Genomic DNA, 22,143 nt, shown 5'->3' on the forward strand with positions numbered 1-22,143 from the left:
GTGTCCTCTCCCACTGTGTCTGTGCCCCCTCCTCCCAAAGTACACAAACGCAAGCACTCAGACACCCAACAGCCATCCACCTCACAACAGCATCCAGCCCATGCACCTGCACCCAAACACAGCAGACAGACACCTCCTACAACCACTCCCTCTTCCTTCACTCCCAAACCTTCACCCTCTTCCTGTCCCAGTGTCCCTAAGAAGCTTTTCCTCTCCGCCGTTGACCTCTTCCCTACCCCTCCCCCCGTCCTTCATATCAGGCCAGGGTGGGCAGAACCCAGGCTAGCACCAGCTACTGCAGGTGTGAGAGGCTCCAAGGAAACACCCATCAGCACTAGCAGTGTGCCTGCACCAGCTGCCAAGGGGAAGGGCAAGGATGTACCACCAGCTGCCAAGGGCAAGGAGGCACCACCAGCTTGCAAGGGAAAGGGTACGGTGGCACCACCAGCTTCCAAGGGCAAGAGCAAGGAGGCACCACCAGACAGCAAGGGCAAGGGAAACGAGGAACCACCAGACGGCAAGGGCAAGGCGGCATCACCAGATGGTAAGGGCAAGGGCAAAGGGCCTGCCCCTGCAGGCAGGAGGGACAGGAGGCCTGGTGCTGTGACAGAATCTGAGCCCCCAACAGCAACCATGGCACTTCAGCCGTCCAAGGCTGCAGGGGAGGGGCTGGAGCCTCCCCCCACCACTGTCAGCACCAACATCTGCACTGCCATCAGCACGCCACCAGCACCACTGCCAGCAGCAGCAGCCCCAGTGGGCAGCAGTCGGAGGCTACAGGGGAAGGGCTGGAGCCCCCCCCACCATTGCCAGCACCGACACCTCCATCACTGCCACCATCACCACTGCCAGCAGCAGCAGCCCCACTGGGCAGCCGTCCGAGGCTGCATGAGGAGGGTTGGAGCCTCCCCCCACCACTGCCAGCACCGACACCAGCACCGGCACTGCCATCACTGAGCAGCTGTCGCCCCCGGCGGGTAGTGTGTTGTCCTGCGCCCAAGGAGTGTAATGCATGCTGCCCACTGCAAATCCTGTGGGTATGACACCCAGGTGAGAGACTGTGACTGTGCACTCCCAAAGATCTGCATCACTGGGCACAAAGCCCCCTCCAGAACCAGTGGAAGAAGGCATCTACTCACCCCCTCCTTGTCAGGATGAAGCACACTGGGCACAAAGCCCCATACAAAACCAGTGGAAGAAGGCATCCACGCACCCCCTCCTTACAAGGAAAAAGCACACTGGGCACAAAGCCCCCTCCAAAACCAGTGGAAGAAGGCATCCACTCACCCCCTACTTGCCAGGATGAAGTACACTGGGCACAATGCCCCCTCCAGAACCAGTGGAAGTAGCCACCCACTAGAGAGACTGACTGTGGCCTTGCACTCCCCAGGACCAAGCAGTGGGCAAACCACTCACTTGAGAGACTGTGGCCTTGCACTCCCCAGGGCCAAGCAGTGGGAAAACCATCCACTTGAGAAACTGTGGCTTTGCACCCCCCAGGACCAAGCAGTGGCCAAACCACCCACTTGAGAGACTGTGGCCTTGCACTACCCAGGATCAAGCAGTGTGCAGACCACCCACTAGAGACTGTGGCCTTGCACTCCCCAGGACATCGCACTGGGCATGTAACCCCCACCAGGACAAGTGGTGTTGTTACATCCCAGCAGTGCTCTCTCTGTGTTGATGCAGGAGTAAGGTGGGGCCTTGGCCTATGTGATGTGGCCATGTGGCCCACGGACATTACGGACAGGGCAGTGTCCCTCAAGTTGTATATCTGTAAATACTGTTTTGAATTTTTAGGACGTATTTCTAGAATGTTATCTTATTACACTCACTTCAATCAATTCCTTTTGTCCTTGCATTATTCCTTGAGGGGTACTGGGTGGATGTGTAATGTTGCATCTGTTTGTGTGTATATTGTTGGGGGTGGGGGTGTTGCTTGTTGCATGTGTGTGTCACTCTCTTTCTCCTCCCCTCTCCCCTGTGTGCTAGGCGGCAGTACTCACTGTGGTCGTTGCCGCCGGCGTTGGTATTCCTGGTGTAGGATGAGGTAGACCAGCATGGGAAACCCCTGCAGTTCGGGCTCCATGGCGGCGTGGTTGTTCCCTGAGTCTCCAGAGGTGAATCCCTTGACTTCTGAGATCTGTTTCCGCCGTGCTTTTGTCATTGGTACCGCCCCGGAAAAGGTGGTGGATAGGCCTCTTGTAATAAAGTAACCGGACATTGTCGTCCGCCTGGCTGTTGATGGTTACCGCTGCGGTGCATGTTGCTACCGCCGTGGCGCTCGCTGTGTTAACCAGGCTGTCTGTGTTGGTGGTTTCCGCCGTGGTTATAATTCCATTTTTGTTACTGCTGGCTTGTTGGCGGTATTACCGCCGCTTTATCACCGACCGCTAGGGTTGTAATGAGGGCCTTAGTCATCAGAAGAGGGATTACTGAAGCAGGCGTCTTAACTAGAGACACTTAATGACTGTTTAGGTGTTTTGAATAATAAATTTTGTAGAAAACGAATAACGTAGAGAAAAATAATGCACACATTTGAGAATGTGACATCGAAGAATGGCCTCCAATTTTCACAAAATTTACTAATTGATGATAAAAATTTATGAAATATTGAAAATGTATTAGATTATTGCAATAATATGTCATATTTAGGGTTATGAAGTATGCTTTAGCTTTATTTATTGTAGTCCTTAACTTAGGGAGTGTCTTGGCCTAGTTCTGCCAGGCCTCATGCAAAGGCTGTATTTCTTAGCGTTTAATAAAATGCAGACAGAGGTGGTCATTCCAACCCTGGCGGTCCATGACCGCCGGGTTGGAGGACCGCGGGAGCACCGCCGACAGGCCGGCGGTGCTCCAATGGGCATTCCGACCGCGGCGGTAAAGCCGCGGTCGGACCGGCAACACTGGCGGTCTCCCGCCAGTGTACCGCCGCCCATTGGAATCCTCCAAGGCGGCGCAGCTAGCTGCGCCGCCGAGGGGATTCCGACCCCCCCTACCGCCATCCAGTTCCCGGCGGTCCGCCCGCCGGGAACCGGATGGCGGTAGGGGGGGTCGCGGGGCCCCTGGGGGCCCCTGCAGTGCCCATGCCACTGGCATGGGCACTGCAGGGGCCCCCGTAAGAGGGCCCCTAAATGTATTTCACTGTCTGCTGTGCAGACAGTGAAATACGCGACGGGTGCAACTGCACCCGTCGCACAGCTTCCACTCCGCCGGCTCGATTCCGAGCCGGCTTCATCGTGGAAGCCTCTTTCCCGCTGGGCTGGCGGGCGGCCTGAAGGCGGCCGCCCGCCAGCCCAGCGGGAAAGTCAGAATTACCGCCGCGGTCTTTCGACCGCGGAACGGTAACCTGACAGCGGGACTTTGGCGGGCGGCCTCCGCCGCCCGCCAAGGTCAGAATGAGGGCCAGAGTGACCTAAACTGTGAAAAGTCCATTGTCTTGTTAAAAGTGCTTAACCAAAGCTTTCTGTGAGAACCAACGCACAGGAGACGATATTCTAAGTAATGTAACAAAATGTGTGTATTGTGTGTGAGATGTACTTTCCCAACAATGAAGACACTGACTGGAGATGAAGATGCAACAAATTTGTTACCTGACGAACCGGATCATGAGGACATCGTAAAGTGGACCAAGCAACTTTGTGTGAAGAGCAAAATATTAGAGTTCATAGATTTGGTATAGAAATATTATTGGGTATTGTATAAACCTACGATTGACTGACCAATGGGGAATTAGGGGATAGTTTAGGTGACTTTGATATAACAACACGACAGATGAGAATTACTCTGAGATATTTTAGGAGATTTTAGGGAATTACTGTGATATTGAGAGAAGAAGCGACTTTAGAAGATATTCGAGATTCTGTAATTGGGCTCATACTCTCTGACTGAGAGCCTTCTGCTTTGCTGATCAATTGATGACCTGAGGACGAAGACTGTTTCTGCTTGCTGACCCATACTGTGGATAGGTAGATATGACAATGTGACTGAATTGCATTTTGTATGCCTTTTCTTTCAAGGTACCAACTAAGCTGTCTTGATAGTTTCCCTAGCTAGATGTTTTTTTCAAAATTTGAGTTCTAAAATGTTTTCGCATGAAGCCCAACATGCTGATGCTAATCTGGGTTAGATGAGGGTATTCACATGACAGCTGACGAATTACAAGGACTAATGTTTCACGAGTTATCTTGCTGAAATTCTATGTATGACATATCTTTATTGCAGCTGACTCTGCTTTTGATTTGCATCATTGCCTTAGAATGTGTTGTGATTCAAGCTTTGATTAGATTGCGTTTTTTCCGTTGCTTTGGTCGACCAGTATTGTTCCTATATGTGTTTCATTTGATTTTGAGATTAATCTACATGACTTAGCATTGTTAATATAAGGGAAATAAAAGTACTAAACCTTTACTAAAGGTGTGGTTATTCATGGCTGAAAGGTCATGGTGCGTGATATTTACTGACTCTATTGATTATTGATTTTGACTAATGATTATTGATTATTACATATTGATTATTGTTCATGTATTGCAGCTATGGCGAGAATATCTTAAATGAGTCAAAAGGTTCATCGATCTATTCGCGTCCCCTTGTAAGTTTACTTATTAAGGTCAGACGCACTATGTTACATATGGCACACACATTATGGAGGTATGTTTTAATGCTATGTAATTAAAAACAAGCAAGCATCTGAGTAGATGCCTGCTTCTTCACATAGATCAACTACAAGAGTCAATGCATTAGCCAATAGCCATTATCCTGTCCTCTTATATAGTTATATATATGTATCTGAAACATGTACATATGTCCGCCACCCAAATCTGTGCATTCCTTGTGTTCTTGTGTGATACCTATGAGCCACATATGTGAGAAACAGGTGCAGCACAGTGTTGTGCCAACATCAGCAGTACTGCGCTGCACTGGATTTTAAACACAGGCCTGCCCCATGTTACCTAGATTACGGGGCAGTCCTATGCCTGCACCAGCACATAACTCAGCAGCCAACGCAGGCATACATGGACCACAGTGCAAGAGTGTCTGTGATGAAGGGAGTGTCTATGTGCAGGTAGGTATCCCTTCCTGGACATAAACAGTCTACAGTGGCGATACGCCACTTCTATGTGTGCTGCAGAACACAGCCCACATAGTAGTGACAAAATATGTTATGTTGTTTTGTAAATATGCAGGAAGGGATGCCTACCTGAATAGAAGCAAACATCCATGGCATTTTATCTCTACTGTTTGTGCTTTCAAATGGTGCACATATATAAGAAACAAGGAGGTATTCAAACATTCCTCAACTCTTTGCCATGATAACACCACCCTTGGGCTGTTGTTACTCTTTTGTCACTGGCAGTAAGTACAATTTCTTGAAAATCTGGGGCAGCATCAAAAACTATGGGTGTTTCAATGGGATGGCCACTGTGACGTAGAATACTGTGTCGTGCTGCCCCAAATGTTCATAGAGGCATTACGTTCCAAGAAGCAGCATAACAGCTCCTTGTACATATGGTGCAGTAAAAGGTACCACAGGAACGTCAGGGAAAGTGATGCTGTGGTGGTGCCAGTGCCTCTATAATCTGGCCCTTTGTCTTATAGACAGAAATGTAATGGTTGGGAGTTGTTCAGTCCTAACACAAAGTTGACTTGCTTACTCAGCTTAACAAGTGTCATGTGTAACAGTTGTACATGCTTATAAATGCTCAAAAATCACAAAGCTATGTGTTCCTGTCATGTCTTGCATGTGGACCTCCATCCTACACAAGTGAAGAGGTGTCCCAGTTTGAAGACCCCGATGCAGCCAGTGTCACCTTGTGCGTCAGATGTGTCATTCTAGGGTTTTGTATGAGAGGGTATGATGTGTGCAACGCAATGTTGAAATGGCATGTGTGACTTATAAAATTGCATCATCTGGGTTAGGGTATTGACATCAAATCTGATGCAATGTTGAGGATGTAGATTAAGTTGATTGTTGCTCAAGTGCAAACGTGTGCTGCTATGGAATTGTGGGTGTTAGGGAAAGGAAAGCATGCCCACAAACACAGTGATGTCAGTCAAGATATGTGACAGAGGTGCTGTTTATCTGATTAGCATGCCTGTTGCCAACATATTTGTCACAGCATATTTTACAGCACTATGTGCCACACATTGCTTTAATTTGCTCAGGACACGGTACAAATGATGAACATGTGTTAAGTTCTCTAAGGGGCTTATCAAGGAGACACTTGCACCACCAGTGCCTCACTACTCTTCAGAAATTAAGTGAGGCAGCGGCCATGCAAAGAGCCTTAATGTGCAGGGTTTCAACCCTGCTCCAGATGGATGTAGGACATGTCTAAGGATTGCTGCAAACACGATGTGTGCAGATTAACCAACATGGTCTACCCATCATAATAATTGTGATTGAGGATGGTCACATCACTTATGTGTAGAATGTGGATGCTGAGTGTATACCTAGTACTTAGGAGATGTAAAACATGCATGTGCACAGGTAGTTCAACAGAAAGAAAAACTGTCACTCTACCAAGTGCAGTGCCAATCTCTTGTGCCCCTTAGGGCACCCATACTGCTACATAAGTAATTTAGCACAACATGCCACAGGATAAGGGGCAATAGGTACAAAATCTGTAGACAGTATAGATGTACTGTTCAGGCTTAGGTCAAACGATATGGGCACTAACCCTGAACTGTACATAGGGGCCCATTGTAAGCAATGGTGTGTCCCCTTTTAACGCCTGCTCTGAGCAGGTATTAACCGAAGGAAATACAAATGATGCATTGGAATTCCTTTGAATTCCCAGTGCCATTTGTCCTGCCCCCTACCGGGTGAACCCCACCTTGCATCCATGATGCCTGGCCCAGGCTTAATGTAGCGCAAGGGGTGTCAAAGTATTAGAATGCATATATTGTTCCACTTTGTGACTATGGCACAGGTATTTGGGACTTGTTGGGTCACTTGATCCTTACAAGTCTGATGACACAAATGTGGCACAAGGAGGCACTAGTCCACTTACCTCTGGGCCTTAATGGTCAACAATGGATAGCCATTAACCCAGTGATATGAACATGATACCGTAGATGGCTGGTAGGAAGTTTAGTCTTGATTTGGTAATTGACATTGTTGTGGAATGTCTGGTGGACAGCATGTATCATCTGAAGATGTTGTGTACATTACATGTTCGTTCTAGCTATACCCAATGTATTATGTGATGCCATGTTCTCCTCATGTTTTAGCTGCCACTATGACCACAGCACAGAAGAGTGCTTTTAATAAGAGGGCAGAGAGTTCTGCCACATAATGGAGGTACAGACATGGTATCGGAAGATGTCCAGGAGATATCGCGGGAAAAGTCATCGGGGTTTGGCTTGCCTTTCCACATGGAGGACCTTCTAAACAGGCCCCATTGGACACGACAGCAAGGGTCAGGGGTGCCTCAGCTAGGCCAACCCTCTCCATATCGACAGCACCTATGGCAACACAGCCACCGCAACAGCCATCTGCAGCAGCCATATCCTCCAACTTTGAGGCGGACATGAGGAGGGGCATGGCAGCCATTATGGCGAGGTTGGAAAGACTTGAGCAGGACAATGCTTGCAATTTCAAACTGTTGAAATATTGTAACAAGAAACTGAAGAAGCTGTAATCATGTAAACGCACAGCCTCCCAGTTCCTTCTTCTCCGGTTGTATTTTGTATTTAATTTTAGTGGGTTTTAGGTGGGCCGTGATGGGTAAGGTAACATACATGAGGTTAGTTGTAGGATAGAGGAAGTATAGTTGGGGGTGGGTTTTATTTTCTTTGTTTTGGGGGGTTGGGCAGAGGGTTATGTATGGGGCTCTAAAGAATTTTTAAAAAAACTAAAAAATAGAATATTCCATAAAAAAGTTACAAAAAATATATAGATTTGTTTAGGATATAGGTTAAGTTAGTATATGTTTAGCTTTAGTTAATGTTGTCCTACTCATATCTTGTCTCTTAAAGGGGTTTGTGGGACCATATTTAGTTTGTGGAAATAAATGTATAAGATATGTTTAGAATAGGATAGATAGCTGTAGGGGTAAGCTTAGATAAATTAGTATAGGTTAGCTTAGTGTAGGTTAGTGTCTGGTCTAGGTTTTAATAAGGTGTTGTTTTTAAGTACCAATAAATCCTGTTAGTTGTAGACAATAAGGTGTCCATGATGGTTGGGTGTCTGGGTGTTCCCATGTGTGCAGTGGACAAGTTAGAGGAATGCCTTAGGGTATTCTTTCTGTATTGATTTACATGTATTGCTATGTGTACCCCTATGACCAAGGAGCTGTCAGATTGGCTGCAATATGACATCAGCTACTCAAAACATTTGTCATCCCTAGTTCCTGACAATCACATTGTGTATGTATACAAAATCTTTGACAGGTAAGAATGGAACATCAGCTGTCATTGCTGAGGTCTGTCACAAATAATTTTGTAAAGTGTAGCACATATTGCTTCCCCTTATTTGGGGTATGTATCCTGGCACACTGACAGCTGCTGTCACTGATCACTTTTGCCTCTTCTGTTCCACTCATATTATTTGTACTGGTGCTCTCATCAGGGAAAGTTCCAGACACTTGGTGCCAGATGTATGAAAGCATTTTGCATTCGCAAACGGTGCGAATGCCTGTTTGCAAATGCAAAATGCCTTTTCAGAATGTATAAAATACATTCTGAATGCAATTTTAAGGAATCGCTAAAATAGCGATTCCTTAAAATTGCGACCCTGTTTAGAGAGTCGCAAATTGCGACTCTCTAATTTAGAAATCGCAAATAAGGATTCCTTATTTGCCATTTCTTAGCACATGTATGAAGCAATTTCTAAATGCGATTTTGGCATTTAGGAATCGCTAATTACTACCAAGTTGAACTTGGTGGTAACCATGTGCAAAATTTAAAAATGCATTTAAAAAGCATTTTTAAATTGTACATGTAAAGCACACATGCCCTTTTGGCATGTGTGCACCTTACATGTCCCCCAGAAATATTTTGGGGTGCAGAAGAGGGGGCCTTAGCCCCCCAGCACCCTGGGGTTTTGCATTTCCAAAATTGCAATTTCTGGTTCAGAAATCTCGATTTGGGAAATGCAAAAAATTTGCAGATATGGGCCAACAGGCCCATAGCTGCGAATGGGGCCGGTATCGCAATTTGCGATTCAGTAATAGCATTTGCGATTTTTAAGAAATCGCTATTACCGATTCGCAAATGTGATACATGGCACTTTGCGAGTCGGAAATATCGATTTCTTAAAAATCGCTATTTCCGAATCGCAAAGGGCCGTGATGATACATCTGGCCCTTGGCTCTGACTCATAAATACCATATGTCAACTTGCATGGATATCTGTTCATTACATGCTTTTAGGGCTCTGTAAGTTGGTTGTAGCCCACAACACTATCAGTCACCTTTTTCATGTTAGAGTCCTAGTTTGTGGCTTTGTGTCTGACAGTAAGCCACACATGTAATTAGGTTCTGTTCTCATCGACACAGCTTCACATAATGCATACATTTAGATGAGTTGATGGATCACAGTAAAAGATGACATGATACAGGTGAAAATGAAGATTTATTTACATGTGCAAGTGTATTTTCCACTGCAATGCAATGTCCAGTTCACAGACCTCATGAGAGATCCTGAGTCATTTGTTGCATATTCAGAGTCTAAGGGTGAGAAACATGTCATGAGACATGGGTAGGAGAAGTGTGCATTAGTGAGGTGGTGTCCAAATTGACAATAGGTAGGAATTTAGATATTGACAGTCTATAGCAGATAAGTCAACAGTGGTTTGGTGAAGAAGGCACATTGCCAGCTGTCACAAAAACTAGCACATAACTAAGGAGATACTGTCCAGGTGGCACAAACTGGTGCTACAGGTTTTTCACATCCTTCCACATCTTCATCCTCTGATGTGTGTGCTGCTCCTGTGCCATAGATGGTGCTTTTGTTGAAGTTGAGGGGGCCACACACACACATCAGGGGATAGAGATGAGGAATCAAAGGTCCTTGCAGCTGACATTTGTGGGAACATATAATGCATCACTGCTGCAAGGAGGACCTGTTGATTTCACACTGCAGCTACATGACGGTGGTAAGGCAGACATATTTTCCCTGAGGGAGTCCACTCCCCGCTGTATGGACTCCAGGGCATTTTCCATTGCCTCCAGCCTGTCATGTATCATGCTGCTACCACTTTGGGAGGGCAGTTGCTGAAGCCTCTGCCTCATGACATCAGCTATGTCGGCCAGGGACTGCTGGAGTCCACGTAGCGGGAGTGGGTGCCTTTGATGGCAGCTGAGTTGTCCGTATTTGGACTGAGGTACCTCTGCACTCTCTCTAGACTGCCTGCCATGGTCTCCATCCCCACCCGCACCTGCCTGGCAAGCTCCTGCTGGACTCCTACAACTGTCCTCTGAAAGGTGATGTCTCTGGGTCTTCAGAGTCCAGGGCTGTGACAGAACTGGTTGGTGCTGTGTGTTGGTAGTTGAGTGGTTCATGTGGAGACCCCGCAATGCTGTGTGTCCTCCCTGCTACTGGAGGTGGTGTCTGGAGGGAACCTAGGACATCGTGGAGAGTCTCTTCATTGATGGATGGCAGCTGGTCATCCATTTCCTCTGTAAAATCTAGGACAGGCAGGTCGGTAGGAGGTAAGGCATCATCGTCTGCAATGGGATACTGAAATGTCAATCTTTGACCACAGTGGCTGTTGACATGGCTCATCATTTACTTGCTACTGGAGGCTCAGTAATATGTTAAAGACCCCAGATTGTAGCTGTTAATTATGTGTTGCATCACACATGGGGCAACCTTTCAAGGCATTTTGTGCATTAATCCCACGCCAACAATTTCCTTGCAGGCCCTTGCTCTAATTACTGACACCTTGGTAGCACATCATTTACATTCCTATTCACCATGGAGGACATTCCCATAGTAGTGTAATGAGTGTTGTCACTATTTTGGTGCTTTTATGCATTGGCACCATGAATGATGGCACTTGTGCAGCAAAGTACAGGGAGCTCCATTGCTTGTGTTACTTTGTAATCTGCCTTTAGCAGGCCCCACACATGTGCTAATTGGATGGCACAGTGCAACCATAATGGATTGTCAGCCTCATTAGTTCGTCTCTTCCTACATTATGGACTTTTCCTTGCATATCTGACACAGGCATATGTTGTTGTAAGAATGTACCATGTGGATCAATGCATGCATTTTGAGAGGTTGTTAATGTGGCACGAGGGGAATGGGCAGGTTGGATCCACATTGGCAACAATTTGTATGATGGTACTATTGTATTATGGCTAGTGACATTGTGCCCATAGTGCAACATTAATGCCACTTATGCCTGTTCTTACACAGGAAGGTGTCCCTTTCTGCACAACACCAACCATTCACACAACACAGACAAACTTGTTACATGGAGAAATTGAAGCTACTTGTATAGCAGCACAAATGATGATTACAGACAAGCCTCATATGTTGTGTAAGTTTACTTTTGTGCCCATTCCCAAATGATGTATGGAGGTATGTGAGAATTGTTGTTGAGCCACCCTGTACAGGTTGCGTACCACATGTTGCACACTGAGGCCCTGATGTTTTTCTTAGGTGGCACAACTCTGTGCAGCAGCAAATATAGCTGTACCACGCTGCACCACTTTTGTAACACAAGAATGTACCATATTTTCAGGAATACACCATGTTGCAAGGCTGCCTGCGTTGAGCGGATAGATTGTTTATATGCAGAAAATTGTCCCTTCCTGCACATAAACAATCTATAATGGCAAGTTGGAATTTCTATGTGTGCTGCAGGATGCAGCAGCACACATGAGAAGGGCAATGACATGAGGAGGATGACAATGACATGAGGAGGATGGAAAGCATTTTGCCTTGTTACGCCATTCTGATCCTGTCTGATTCTGTCTGTAGTACAGTTTCTTGTTAGTTCTGCTCTTGCAATCGTGCCATCACTTCTTACAATCAGTAACAATCTTCTTCACCTCTGCCACGCTGTTGACTTTATCTACTGTTGCCTGCCATGTAGCCTCTCTCTACTGTCTATTGACAATTTGGAGGTGACTAAAAGCTGGTATTGGTTGTCCATCACTTCTTTGATCCAGATGTCATTCCCCTCTTCACTAAAGCAACACTTCCACTTCCTCTCCTGATTTCCTGGTATTTTGTTGGACCCTCCTGGCTGGTACTAGGCTGATTGGGATCTCGTTGGGGTCTCTCCTGGCCAGCATTCTCCATCTTGTCTCCCTAGTTTTTTTCTTGGTTGCACATTTTCTTTTACGCTAATGTTGTTAAATATGGCGCTAAAACATTTTGCGGCAAAATTTGTGCCGCAAAACGTTTTAACGCCACTATTGCAGCATTAGTGTCATTTTTACTTACGGCATGTTGCAGAAGTTAGCATCATTTTTTTATGCTAGCCATTCCTTAGTGCAATTGTGCGTCATTTTATAAATATGGCACACAGATGGCGCAAGGGAATGGCGTTAGCTTGTGATAATTGTTTTGACGCACAACTGCGCTAGTGCAGTGGTGCTTCATTTTTGTTAATTATGGGCCTAAATCCTGGACAAACTTCTTCTGAAAAAAGAAGTATGCTATAAAAAGGCCATATTTCCATCTGAAGCTCAGCTTTTCCAAGCTGAGTGGTCGAGTTCAGATGACACCGCTTATTGTCTGTGGAGCCTTTGGCAATTTTATTGATAAGGAATTCTGTGACACACACCAGATTCCTGTCATATAAAAGAAGACTCTACCAGAGGTGGTACTAGGGACAAAAGGTACTCATCTGACTTCTGGAGATGTCCAGTGAGCGAAAGAAACAATGCTACTAGGAATGGAGGGTGTTCCTGCCAAGTCTATTACTTTAGATGTGATATCTTCACTACTGTTTTCTATTTTGCTTGGTACTCCTTGGTTGCAGCACCATAACTCTGTAAGTAGCACAAGATGAATTCATTGCTTATCACTACAGCGTTGGCTAAGATCCACATCTAAGTTGAAACAACAGATGGACCAAGCATTGATCCTGTACACTTATTAAGGCTACCAAATTGCATTTAACAAGAAGGAACCACATACCTTACCACTCCATTGCTAATACGACTGTGCCATAGATCTTCAGCCCAGAACCTAATTTCACATGGCAAGATATACTCACTGACATATAAGGAAGACCTTGTATTAAAAGAATATTTGGGGGAAAATTTAACATATGGATTAATCAGACATTCAAGGGCTTATTTACAATATTTTGATGCAGGGCTGTGCTGCAAGGCTTCTTGTTGCACTGCCCTGCATCAAAAAAAGGGCAGGAATGTGCCATATCTATGAGATAGAGCGCATTTCTGTCCTCTTCCACTGTGCTGTTGCACAATTCACACCAATGCAGGCTCCCTAGCACCATTGTGCAGGGGTCTGCATTGTAGGAATGATTGTTTTTGTGCAGGACGGGACACCTTCCTGCACAAAAACAATCAGTGGAAGCAATTTCCTCCTTCTATGTGAGCTGCAGAAAGAGGAAAAAACAAGGAGAAATAAAGTTATCTCTCCTTGTTATGCTTCTCCTGGGGAAGCATAAGACTTTGACGCATTCCCATGTTTATAAGCCCTTGTAGATCTGGGAATGCATCAAAATCCATGGATGTTGCATAGAAAAACCCACTGCAATGCTCATGGAACACCTCTTTGACATAGAGTAAGGCAAGGCACAACATATTTACAAGTCCATGAAAAGCCATTCAATGTGGCTTTGAGTAGCCTTTTGGATGTGGGCCTGTGGCCTGCGCTGCTTGTGTGTCAAAAAAAGTGATGCCTCGGTGGCGCATGTCACTTCTAATTGATGCCCTCAGTGTCTCCAGAGAGATCCACAATCTTTTTTTATTTCAAAACCAAATAGTGTATATCTGCCCACTATGGATTACCAGGACATGGACATAGTTACTGTGAGAAAAGGCTTCTTTTGTCATGGTTAGCCCCCAGCTTTTGCCTGGTATTTGATATGGTCTCAAAGTTGTTACTGCCTAGGGCGACTGCTAACCAGGTTTCCTGGGCCAAATCTCTGACTAGGAAAACATTTATGATGCATTGGCACAACTGGACACACCATTAGGTTCCCCTATAAGTCCCTCGTAATGGTACTAAAGTACCCAGGGAGTGAGGTGCTAAGTGTAGGCCACTGAGGACAGCAGCACATATTGCAATCCCAAATTGCAAAACTGACTTGGCACACAGCCTGTGTGCCCTGTCCACTACACACTGCATGCAATAAAGGTAAGTCACACCTCTGGCAGGCCTTCCAGCCCTAAGGCTGGCTGCACTATTTTGCATGTGCGGGCATAGGTGCATACGCAATATGACCCTACTGTGTCCCTGCCAAACCTGGGACATGGCAACAGAGCAGCCATTTTACATGCCTGCACTGGACACTGGTCAGTACATGTTTCCTAGCTACATGACGGCCACTCTGAACCCTGGGTTGTTTGGTATTCAATAACTCAGGAAAATAAATCCAAACTAGGACCAGTAGTGGATTTATTGCAAGATATACCCAGGGGTCACCTTGGAGGTGGCCCCTGCAAAAGCAAACTTCTCCGGCATGGTTGCTGGCTGGTAACAACCAGCCTGCTACCACCAGACAAGATTCTGGAACCCTGGGGAGAGACCCATTTCTGTCTGGGTCCAGAAAACAAAGCCCTTCCAGGGCAGAGGTGTTACACCTCCTCCCTCAGGAATGTGCACTGCCCTGCTAGCGAGCTTTAAAGGGCTTACCACCCTTGAAACTTGATCCCCAGCCTTGCTGCTAACAGCAAATGGCCACCCCCATTGCAAACCCCCACTTTTGGCAGAAGCAAGGGTGGGGAAATGTACAAAGGACAGGAGGAGTGGCCACCCCCAGCTTCACTACCTCTAAGGTGTTGCATGCAAGGTGACCCCTCAGTTTCATTTTGCTTCATCTTGCATGGTAGGAAAATAGCCAATCTGGGATAGGGAAGTGACCTCTGTCCATAGGAAGTGGTCACATATTGGGTGTAGCCTCCCTGAGGTAGGTGACCCATTGGTCACTACTAGGTACTCCCCTAAATGCCCACTAAATGCAGTATTTAATGGGCACTCCTATACCTGTAAATCATATTCCAAGGACACAAGAAGACCAGCAACAAAGAAGACCCAAGGCTTGAGAACAGCATTACTGCTGCACAAAGAAAAATTAATCAAACCCTGCCTATTGCATCCAGGACTCAACAATTGTCACTGAGGGGTTGCTCAGACATCGGACGGACTATACAGATCTTCAGAGGACCTTCACCCTTGTAAAAATCACTGACAATCTCCCTCCAAAGTGAAGGCATCACTCTCCTGCAACAAAGACCCAAAAGCCAGTGAAGTCCAATACACTGACTGGCTACTGACCAAGGAACTAGATACCACAGCCAGACCGGATTGTACCCAATGGAACCAGAGGACAAACCCTTCAAGTGTACTAAGTTTGGTGGCACTGCGACCTCCAGTTGCTGAACCGTGCACTAACCCACAGTACTGGACCTTCAACCTCAGACACCCAGAAGGACAGTCCACTCCAGACTCCAAAAGGACCAGAGGGAAGCCCCAGTCAGGGGACTTTGGAAACCACCAGAACCACCCACCCACCAAAGTGCCCCGCTGCTGACCTGCAAGCAACCCTCAAAGTGACATACCTCCTGCCTTCAAGGGCACCTTTGCACACAGCCCTTGGCTCACCAATTCACTCTGCTCCTGGCCTCTTTGGCCCCTGCACCAGAGATCCAACTGTGTTCTAAGGGTCCCACACCCCTCGCAACCTTGACACTCTAAAAGCGACCCACCGGACTCACCCTGAAGTCCACATGTGCAGTGCATTTCCAAGTGGTCCCCTGTTGTGGGCCTGTGCCAGCTTCAAAGACTTTTTGCAGTTGCTCCCACTGAAACTGGGAACCGCCAACACTTCTCCAGTTGGACCATAGGGCCCAACCTCAACCTTGACCTAAAACCAAGAGGAGACATTGGTAAACGCATTGGCTGATTTTATATGCATTTTTAAAAATTTCTCCCATTGATTCCTATGGTGAGTAATTACGCACAAAAACAAGACATTTATTAAACTTTGAAAAATCATAACTTAAAAAGTACTTACCTGATTTTGATGATCTTGGTCTAACAAATGTTTTTTTTTAATTGGCTCAAGTTATTCTTTTAAGTGTGTGTCTCTTTTTATTGATACTATGAGTACAACAAATGCTCAGCACTTCTCAACCAAGCTACCATAAAAATTGGAGCATCAGGTGTTCTAGTTCAGTGGTGCCCAACCTGCGATCTGGGGACCTGGGGGTCCGCAAAGACTTCTCAGGGAGTCCACGACTGCTTAGAAAATTAAATAATATTAACATAATAGGTCCCCAGTTTTCAGTAATGACTCAGTTGGTGGGGGGAGGCCCAGATTCTAATAATGATTCATTGGGGTCCCCAGGTTCCAGTAATGATTAAGTGGGGGGCCACAGAAGTCAAAAGATTGGGAACCACTGATCTAGTTTTTACCTCTAAACCAAGGTGGGGTGGTTTTAACTCTATACACAGTGCTCATCATTTTGTGTACACTATATATAGAGTCAGCCTCCTACAGTTACCATCCGTAATACATATTCCCTCATTTCCACTTTTTAGAGCAAATAAAGACTGCTAACATTTTCTCCAAATTAGACTGTAGAGGTAAGCGCAACTTGCTTTGAATCAAAGAGGAGAATGAGTGGAAACCTACCTTTAATACCAAATAAGAGCATTACAAATACCTTGTAATACATTTTGACCTTTGCAATACCTCGAGTACTCTCCAAAATATCATCAGTTATATATTTAAAAACACAAGGGGGGAGGGAGCACACTGACTCTTATCCAGTACAGTTCACCCCGCTGCATCCTGGTAAATGCTGTACGCTTACTTCAAAGTTTCTGTTGTTTTTCAATAAAGTTCACATGGGTTGCACCTGTGTGCCCGTGGCGTGGTACTGTGACCTGTAAAGACTTGAGCAGCATTTCAGCAAACCCAGATGAATTTTCCATGCTCTCTATTACTTCTGCTCTCTACTTATGAAGGGCTAAACCTAGAAACATGTATCTAGAGATAATAGCACTATCTGCACCAACTTTGGTGAAAAACTACAGCAACTTCGAAGCAAGTGTACTGCATTTACCAGGATGCAATGGGGTGAATTGTGATGGGATGAGTGGTAGTGTGCTTCCCCAACCCTGTGCTTAAAAGGTTCTATTGAGCCAATAAGCTGACAAGCTCACCTGGGATGCACCTGTGTGCCTCTGGAGTGGTACGGTGGCCTGTGAAGATTTGGGCAGCATTTCAGCAACCCCAGATGGATTTTCCCTGCACTCTACTACTTCTGCTCTCTACTTATGAAGGGTTAAACCTAGAAACACATCTCTAGAGATAATAGCACTACCTGCACCAACTTTGGTGAAAACCTATAGAAAGTCTGAAGTAAGCGTACTGCATTTACCAGTATGCAATGTGGTAAACAGTCCTGGGATGAGAGGCAGTGTTCCTGCTCTGTACTACTTCTGCTCTCTACTGGCGAAGGGCTAAACCCAGAAACACGTCTGAGATAACAGCACTATCTGCACCAACTTAGGTGAAAAACCACAGAAACTTTGAAGTAAGCATGCTGCATTTAACAGGATGCAATGAGATGAGCTGTGCTTGGATGAGCAACCAACAGGTGTGCTCCCTATCCTATATATTTAGAAACACATTAGACACCTTTGTAATCACCTAGCTTGGCAATATATTAGAATTCTCTTCAAATCTGGAGCAACGCCAAATACATCTACTAGAAGTCCTACAGAGAACACTGCAACACTCCCTATACCCAACTCCCTATACACAAAGGCTGAGAAATGCATCTTCAAGACAAATCAGTTGAAAAAGGGAATCAAATGGACCCAGACAAAATCTGGGCTGTTGAAGAATGGGTCTCTCCAAAGAATGTGAGACAAGTGGCAAACTTCTTGAGCTTTGCCAATTTCTGTGGTTTCATTACAGGAAATTCATCCCAGATCATTAATCTCATTATAGAATACACTTTGGAATTATTATTTAGATGGTTCTTAACATAGAATCACAGTTTGGACCTATCATAAAAACCTTAGTTGGACTCTGTTGATCACGTAGGGAAACTCTGGGGGCAAATGAAAACCTTTTACCTCTGGCTGGGATGGGAATGTTTTGAGGGGGCTGGTGAGACTCAGGTCCTCATTTACAAGGCTGTGATGCAGGGCGGCGCAGCTCACATAGAAAGAGGAAAAAAACAGGGAGAAATAAAAATATTTCTTCCCTTTGTGTCATCCTTACACCACCCGAGGTGATGTAGGAATTTGATGCATTCCCAGACTTGTAAATCTGGAATGCTTCAGATTCCTACCGGTTCCTTGCATGTTGCATGGGAACAACCCAAGCAACACCCATGGAACACCCCTTTCACACAGTGTTATGCGTGAAAGGGGTCCATATTTACAAAGCCATGAAAAGCCATGAAAGGTGGCTTTGCATGGCCCTGTAAATATGAGCTGGCACACTGCGTCACCTGAGCATCACAAAAATGATGCTAAGATGTCGCAATGTGCTGTAAGGGGCATTGTAAATGAGGCAATTAGTTACTGAGCTGATCATAGCCATTCTCTACCTAGCTTGGACTGCGCATCTTTGGGTAAGTTTTCCAGCTCTGCTGATGGCTGTGTGGCAGGTTTTGACTGAGTAATGTTCACTTAAATAATGTATGCGGTTTGTTTTTCGCCATGTGGGTAAGTTCCTGTACTGATTCTACTGACATGCTGCTTTAGCCAGTGCTGAACCCTTTTGATGGTCTTAGGGAATGGTGGGGGCTCTGGGGAGAGATTAAGGCTGCACTGCTGTCGAGGTCAGCCATTCTGTTCCTACCCATGATGAGATAGGTGGATGGGATCATATGATCTGTCCTGCCTGAATCAAATCTGCCCAGTGTCATGGTGTCTGCTTTCTCTGCCTTCTTGAGTGAATTTGAGAACTTGCACCACCACTACTACTACTTCTAGTCATGTTTAACAAGTTACTTACCTTCGGGAAGTATCTTTCTACTGGATACTCCATACACCTGAAGATTGCTCACCTTATGAATGTTCTCAGGCACCAGGCTGGATATGCAGATTTTGTAACAGAGGTAATGCACCAGTAGGTGTGTTCGGCTTCATCTCTGCATCGGGTATCACCCCAGACATGGCAGCACTGGAGCCATATAGAGCCATCCCAGAACCCTGATGTCAGTTCCCCATCCATTTTGTCTGAGCCCTTAGAGGCAAAGACGAGGCTAGCAGTAATTTGTCAATAATTAAGTAGTAATTTGAAATCTTACTAATATGATGAACATTCCTCTGGGCTCGAAGGCGAGTGGGAATAGTTAAAAAATCTGCAGGTAAACACCAGAAAGATTGTTAACTAAGGCAAGTAGCTTGCTCTTTTGATCAATTCTTCTACCTGAAGATTCCATACCTTTGGAATAGATACAACAGCAATGCTCCATGTAGACCCTTGCAATTGGTGAAGCAGAAAGAATGGTCAGACAAGAAAGCACTGAAGCACAGACCAAGTAAAAGGATCATCCCCTGGAACTTCCAAATCCAGACAGTAATGCTTGGCAAAGGTGCAAATTGATGCCCATGTTGCTACACAATACAGTTCCACCACAGGCACACTCTTAGACAACGTCGTAGTAGCTGCCTATACTTTGGTAGAGTTATCTCTGATACCTTCTGAGGGCTTCTTTTTGGCAAGGGAATAACAGATTTAAATACAAAGCACAATCCATCTGGACAGAATCCTTTTCTGGAGAGCTTTGTTGTCCTTCTTGTTGAGCTGCTCATCAGATAGAAAATCTTCCGTCCTGGTAATGTAATGGTTGATCATTCTGTGTGGATCGATCCTCTCCTTCTCTTTAGTGGGATGGGGCAGAGGGTAGAGTGTGAGCAGAGTGGACTGACCCTCATGGAATGGGGTTCCCATTGTCAACAGAAAAATCTAAAACACAGATTGTCTGGAAAGAAGGATGTTAACAGAGGTTAGAGACATATCGCTTGTAGCTCAATGACATTCTAAGCAAATGTGATGCCCACCAAAAACACCGCCTTCATTGTCAAAAGCAACAACAGGCAGCTTATGCACTGGCTTAAGCAGGTCCAATCAAGAAAGTCAGAGCTAGGTTAAGGTTCAACTTAAGCATAATAAAGAGGAAAGGTAAAAACATTTACAACAGATTCTTCAAACACAGAGTAGGTACACCCTAAGCATGAGCAGAAGATGGTAGGGGATTAAGGCAGTTGCAGCAGATATGCATATCATAACCTCTGCAGCCAAAATGTGGCAGCTAGAATTGCTTCTACCCAGTCCTGGTGCAGCTTCCTCAAGACTTTAAGAATCAAGAGAAAGGGGAAAATGCGTAATAGACTGAAAATCAGATTTTTATTAAATGCATCCCCGAGTTCCCCCTGCAGCAGAAACTAGAGGGCACAGAACAGTGAACAATACACATTCTCATTAGAGATCCATCAGAGGGGTGGCCCCACGGGGCAAATATGGTTAAGAAATAGTGTTATGAGTTGAAAGAAGTGCAAACCCACTTCAAGGAATATCCATTATCCTTGTCAGGGTGAACCTAAAATGTCAATAATTAAACCAATGTTTGACCCTCTGGTAGCTTGGCACAAAACAGCCAGGCTTAATGTTGAGACAATATGTAAGTATTTATGCAGTACCCAAACAGTAAAAGTGAAAACACAATAAAAAAAGATTCCCAAACCAATTTAGAGAAATAGAGGATAAATTACATCAAAACAACAAAAATCTATCAGTAGAATCAGAGTTATGAGTTTTTAAAGTTTACTGTAAAAATTCCGCTAAGGTTCTTAAAGTGCCAACTGTAGGTATCTATTTGCGCTGGACTGGTGCAAAGTCACAAGTTTAGGACGGCCATGATGGAGCACAGGCTAGCTACAGGACCAAGTTCATCCGACTCGGTGTTTCTGTTCTCTAGAGATTAATTCCCTCGATCCAGGAACTTCCAATCTACAAAATGGAAACTTCCTGATCTTTTGGGCATATACTATTTATCAGGTGCGATATTTACCACTTACACTAAATTGCACACATTCGACATTTAACACATGCATTAAAAAATAATTCTGTGTACATTGTAAAAACTCATAATCATTACTTAACACGTTATTTACCACACCCCATGGATTTGGCATTTACCCCATGTGCAATTTAGGATATATTTACCACCAAACTCATAATCAAGGCCTATGAATAGAAGAGAAAGAAACACTTCTACCACGGTTAAGTTTGTAGTCTGAAAAGAGGGACGTTTGTCGAAGACAAATAGATAGCATGTGTATTATATGGTACAGCTAGAAATAATACGAATTCAAATTGATTATCAAAAGGGTGAACATTTACAGATCTCATTAAGTATTTCGATCAGTTTTTCATAAAACCAATATAATGTCTCTGATAAAATGCAGACATTTTGGAATAGCTTATTCTTTGAGGAAGAGGTCTTACCATAAGCCTAACAGGTGAAATGAAGCAGCATCTTTATCATTCAGTTCAATGGCTTTCTATGAAAAAACACAAAAAATGCATAATGCACCATCTCTATTAAACACATATGATCAAAAGTAAAATGCAGTGCAATCTATTTTTCTACCAACTCATTATTTTGTTACTTTGTGGCACACAAAAAAAGCATTGGCAAAGCCAGTAGGTCTGGAGTTGGCTGCCAGCTTTTTTGGCAATTCTTGTTTTGTTATGTTTGGTTAGTACAAACATTATTGTTGAGGAATCAGCCGGGTTCTCTTAAATCCAAAACATCATTGGCTAAAAGCAAACATATTTTTTTGGTTTAAAAGAAAACAAGCACATTACCATAGTAGCCCTGGACACGGCTACTTGGTGTGCAGATTTGCTCCTTGAGAAAGGGTAGCATGCTGTGAAGTCAGTCATTGGCCTAAGTGTGCAGGCCCATTCCTACATGATGCATGCTGTAGTGGGTTAATGAATAATGTGAATGATAC

At 45.0% G+C, this 22,143-nt stretch overlaps 1 protein-coding gene across 1 annotated transcript in view; it reads right to left on the minus strand.

Moving 5' to 3' along the window:
• Positions 1-22,143, minus strand: part of LOC138277440 (regulator of microtubule dynamics protein 1-like) — a gene marked incomplete at its 5' end in the record, with an annotated part of 497,783 nt that overhangs the window by 334,524 nt on the left and 141,116 nt on the right. Inside the window, one exon of the mRNA XM_069219225.1 lies at positions 21,632-21,687. Within this exon, the coding sequence (XP_069075326.1) occupies positions 21,632-21,687 (56 nt within the window). The remainder of the gene's footprint in view (positions 1-21,631; positions 21,688-22,143) is intronic.

The sequence above is a fragment of the Pleurodeles waltl genome, chromosome 2_2 (genome assembly GCF_031143425.1).
Source record: "Pleurodeles waltl isolate 20211129_DDA chromosome 2_2, aPleWal1.hap1.20221129, whole genome shotgun sequence".
NCBI lineage: Eukaryota > Metazoa > Chordata > Amphibia > Caudata > Salamandridae > Pleurodeles > Pleurodeles waltl.